Source organism: Arachis ipaensis, chromosome B01 (assembly GCF_000816755.2).
Source record: "Arachis ipaensis cultivar K30076 chromosome B01, Araip1.1, whole genome shotgun sequence".
In the NCBI taxonomy this organism is placed as follows: domain Eukaryota; kingdom Viridiplantae; phylum Streptophyta; class Magnoliopsida; order Fabales; family Fabaceae; genus Arachis; species Arachis ipaensis.
The window spans coordinates 37026056-37030903 of NC_029785.2; the positions used below are offsets into that span (position 1 = coordinate 37026056).

General features: G+C 38.9%; 1 protein-coding gene across 1 annotated transcript; it reads right to left on the bottom strand.

The window, feature by feature from the left end:
* LOC107605609 lies at positions 1597-2133 on the bottom strand. Its single transcript, XM_016307537.1, has 2 exons — positions 1912-2133; positions 1597-1836 (listed from the first exon to the last, which is right to left on the bottom strand). Exons 1-2 carry the CDS (start codon positions 2131-2133, stop codon positions 1597-1599), a joined length of 462 nt encoding a protein of 153 aa, XP_016163023.1.

The window sequence follows — 4848 nt, forward strand, 5'->3', positions numbered from 1 at the left end:
AAAAAGGCAGTGACGCGAACGCGTGACTGACGCAGACGCGCGCCTTGAGCAGAACGCAGATGACGCGTACGCGTGACCGAAGCGAACGCGTGATAAGGAAAACTCCATATGACGCGACCGCGTGACCCATGCGAACGTGTGACAGACGCCACGCACCAGAAACTGCAGAAAATGCTCCCAGCGACTTCTGAAGCCCTTTTTGGCCCAGATCCAAGTTCAGAAAGCACAGATTAGAGGTTATAAAGTGGGGGAATGCATCCATTCAAAAGGAGGCCTTCAATTATTCACTTTTCACAATTTAGATGTAGTTTTTAGAGAGAGTGGTTCTCTCCTCTCTCTTAGGTTTTAGATTTAGGATTCCTCTTAAAGGAATTAGGATTTCTTATTATTTCAATTTAGGATTTTAACTCTTCATCAGGTTCAATATTTCTTTTACTTTATATTTCTCCTTTACTTTCAGATACTTTAATGCTCTCATTTAATTACTTATGTTGCCAAATTGGCTTATGAAAACTCCATGTTTAGATTGATTTTCTTAATTAATAATTTGAGGTATTTCAAATTTATAATTCTTATTTAGCTTTTTATATTGTTGGCTTTAATTGATTAACTGAAGGCTCTTGAGTTATCAACTTATGGTGATTGGTTGTTATGTCGGCTAATTGACTGGAATTCCACTAACTCTAGTCTTTCCTTAGGAGTTGGCTAGGACTTGGGAATCTAACTAATTAGTTCACTTGACTTTCCCTTGCTTTCGTAAAGGTTGACTAAGTGGGATTAACTTCAATTCTCATAGGAGTAACTAGGATAGGACTTCCGAACTTTCATACCTTGCCAAGAGTTTATTTTACAGTTATTTATTTATTTTACTTGTCATTTAAATTACTTGTTCCTTATTTTCAAAACCCCCAATTTACAAAACTCATAACCAATAATACAAACACCTCCCTGCAGTTCCTTGAGAAGATGACCCGAGGTTTAAATACTTCGGTTATCAATTTTAAAGGGGTTTGTTACTTGTGACAACCAAAACGTTTGTACGAAAGGATTTCCTGTTGGTATAGAAGCTATACTTACAATGCGATCATATTTTTATACTTCTTTACCGATAAAAAAACCGATCGTCACTTACCTCAATAACAAAGTAGTGGGTTTTCTAGAGCTCGTTGCGGTGAACACATGGCCACAAACGTTGCGGCAATCAATGCTCCGGATCAAAAGTTATGGTGGTTTGAAGATCAAGTGAGGGTTTATGTTTTTAGAAGAGTTTTCTTTCCTTCCATGGCTGCTCAACGTGTTCGGGGTTTAAGGGAGGAAAGAGAGTGCTGAAATGAGGGTTTTAGGTTGAGCTTGGTTGGGCCAAAGGCCCAATATGGGTCCGGTTGGCCTGGTTTGGTCCATTCGGTCCAATCTTGGGCCGATTTCTTTAAAATTTGTATCAAAATTCTCGTTTTAATTTTCTCTATCATATTAAGCCATAAAAACACATTTTTAACCCTCTAGACAAAATTCTAATTTATAGGTTAATTAGCCATTAATTAACTGGGTTTTATATTCTACCCACCTAAATGGGAATTTTGCTCACAAAATTCGAATTTAATTACCTGAGAATAAGTGCAGATAGTCAGTTCGCATCTCCGACTCAAGTTTCCAAGTGTGCTCCTCAACACCGGCTTGACTCCATGCTACTTTGACTAACGAAACCTCTTTTCTACGCAACCGTTTGATACTAGTATCATCAATTCTGACCGGAGTCACCGGAAGCGTCAAATCTTCTTTTAACTGAACAAATTCAGGTTCTAACACATGGCTAGAATCAGGAGTATACTTCTGAAGCTGCAACACATGAAATACGTCGTGCAGGTTTGAAAGGTGGGGTGGTAGAGCCATCCGATATGCCACCGGTCCAACCCTCTCCAGGATCTGAAACGGACCAATGTATTGAGGATTCAACTTTTTCACTTTAATTGTCCTACCTACTCCTGTGGTTGGAGTAACTTTAAGAAAAACATGGTCTCCTTCCTCAAATTCTAAGGGCTTCCACCTCTGATCGGTGTAACTTTTCTGATGACTCTGCGCAATGAGTATTCTATCTCGGATCTTCTTGATTTGTTCGATAGTCTCAGCTATCATCTCCGACCCCAACAAGCTCTTCTCCCTAGCTTAATACCAACATAGCGGAGATTGACATTTTCTCCCATACAGAGCCTCATACGGAGCCATTCTGATGCTCGCATGGTAGCTATTATTGTACGCAAACTCCACTAGCGGCATTGATGACAAGTCATCTTAGCCTAGTTTCACTAGTCTTTTTCTTTTGTTTTCAATTGTTTTTATGCACTTTCTTGAGCCATAAGTAAGCCAATTGGGTAGAATTTCATATTTCTTTTGATTCAATCAACCATGGATACATTAATGCAATTTCATGAGATTTTGTGCTATAATTGTCATATATTATGAAAGAATAACAAACTCATGATTTTGGGCATAGCTTTGATGTGTTTGATTGATTGATGATAGGTGCAAAGAGCTTTGAAGAAGGTTGAAGAAAGAAGAAAAGGCAAGGAGCAAGAGAGAGAAAAAAAAGCTTGAGCAAAAGCTTGCCTCAAACTTTACCTCAAGCTTTTGGAAAAGTTGAAATCACCCAGGATGGAGCAAAAGCTTGCGCCAACGTTTGCCTCAAGGTTTTTTTGGCAAACGTTGGCGCCACACACCAACACCCTGGAGGAGAAAAGCTTGCGCCAACATTTGCCTCAAGATTTTTGGCAAACGTTGGCGCCACACATGCACACAAGGGGATCCACGTTTGGCTAAAAGTTTGACCTCAAACTTTAGCTCAAACGTGGGTATCAGCAAAAGGGGGTGGCTGATATAAAAAGCTTGAGCAAAAGCTTGCCTCAAACTTTGACTCAAGCTTTTGTGCTTTATGTCCCGGTTCACAATGGGTTTCTCTCCAACTCCAAGTGCAATCAACACAGGCTTTTATCAACCCAATTCCATCAAGAGCAAAGGCCCAATTCAAGGCTTGAAGACCATTTGAAGAAAGTGTATAAATAGCTTAGGATTTAAGTTTTCCGGAGCTTTTCCTTTAGAATTCTTAGAACACTTAGAGAGAGAGCTCACCTTTACATTTTTAGTTATTCTTTTTAATTCAAGAGAATTAGGAAGGGGAATTGATCTCTCTTCTTCCTTGTTCTTGCTCAGCACTCTTTACTTCTCTTGCTTTGGATCTTGGGTGGAGAATTGAAGAACTTCTGTTTCAATCTCACCTTGAGATCTTGTTTAATTTTTTGCATAATTGAATTTCCATCTCTGTTAATTGCTTCTTCTTCTACTATTTCTGCAATTTACTTTTCTTCATTTCCTTTGCAATTGTTCTTGCTGGATCTAGGAAGGCAGTGAGATCTAGACTTGGCTATCTAGTCTCTTGAGTCCTGAGATCTACAGCTTTCAATTTCAATTTCCTTGTTTCGTTGCTACACCAAGCTTATTTTCATTTTCATTTGAGATCCGGTTTAATTGAATCCATCTTTTACATTTCTGCTTGTTGCAATTTACTTTTCCTTGTTTAATTTCTGCACTCCCAATTCCCTTTATAATTCAAGCCATTTACATTTCTTGCACTCTAAGATTCTGCAATTTACATTTCTTGCGTTATAAGTTTCTGCCATTTAATTTATTGTTCTTTAAGATTCAGCACATTTACTTTCCTGCTCTTTCCTTTACTGCAATTTCCCCTCTTCCCTTTTACTTTTCATGCAATTTAGTTTCTGCAAATTACAAATCACTCAAATCAACTCTTGATTCGCTAGACTAAGTCATCCACTAAACTAAAATTGCTCAATCCTTCTATCCCTGTGGGATCGACCTCACTCACGTGAGTTTTATTACTTGATGCGACCCGGCACACTTGCCGTAGTTTTGTGTTGAATCGTTTTCCACACATCAAGTTTTTGGCGCCGTTGCCAGGGATTGAAATAGATTGACAATGATTAAGTGAAGTGGAGATCTAGATCTAGCATTTTTATTTTCTGTTTCTCTAACTTTGGATTAACCCACTAACTGTTTGAATTTTTGCTTGAACTAACTGAAACCTCACTTTAGCAATAAAGTGAAGTTTTCTTGGTTTCTCTGGCTTCGTATGATTCTCATACTTTAGCTTGTTGAATATACGAGAGAAGCAATTCTCTCTTACTAATCTTTCAAGCCTATCAACTGTTTGATACATTGTGTCAGCTAAACCTTTTAACCACATTTTGGACATGAATGTATTCAATCTTCATTTGGACTATTTGTGATTGTGCAGATTATGGAAGAGAACCCAACGAATCCCAGTCAGCATGGTAGTAATGTCCCCATCTTAGATGATAATGCAACCCATAACTTGAAGCACCCACTCGTCACCATGAACGACATTGCTCAGTAGTTTGAAGCTTTCCCACAAGGAAACATCATCGGATGGGAAGAACTAATGAGTAAACTCCTAGCCAAGCTGAAACCACCTCAGGAAATTGTTAAACCAGAGGCAGAAGTGCAACCATTCACACAAGAGAAGGAAATTGAAGGTGTCCATACAGTCATGAACCAAAACAAACAGATGCATCAGCAAACTCTACAACAACTAGACATGATGGTCAGAAAAATCAATGAGCTGAGAACTGCTGTAGTACATGCGTACAACCTAACTCAAAACTCCTACGGGTGGAGTCAAGCTGAACAAGGTTCTGGAGCAATTAACCATGAGTAATAAAGTTATGAGCAATCACATTCTCCAAACAGTTCCTCTAGCATATTCCAACACAGGTCTCAGAATGATATGTACAGCCCACCCTGGAGAACTCAGTCCAA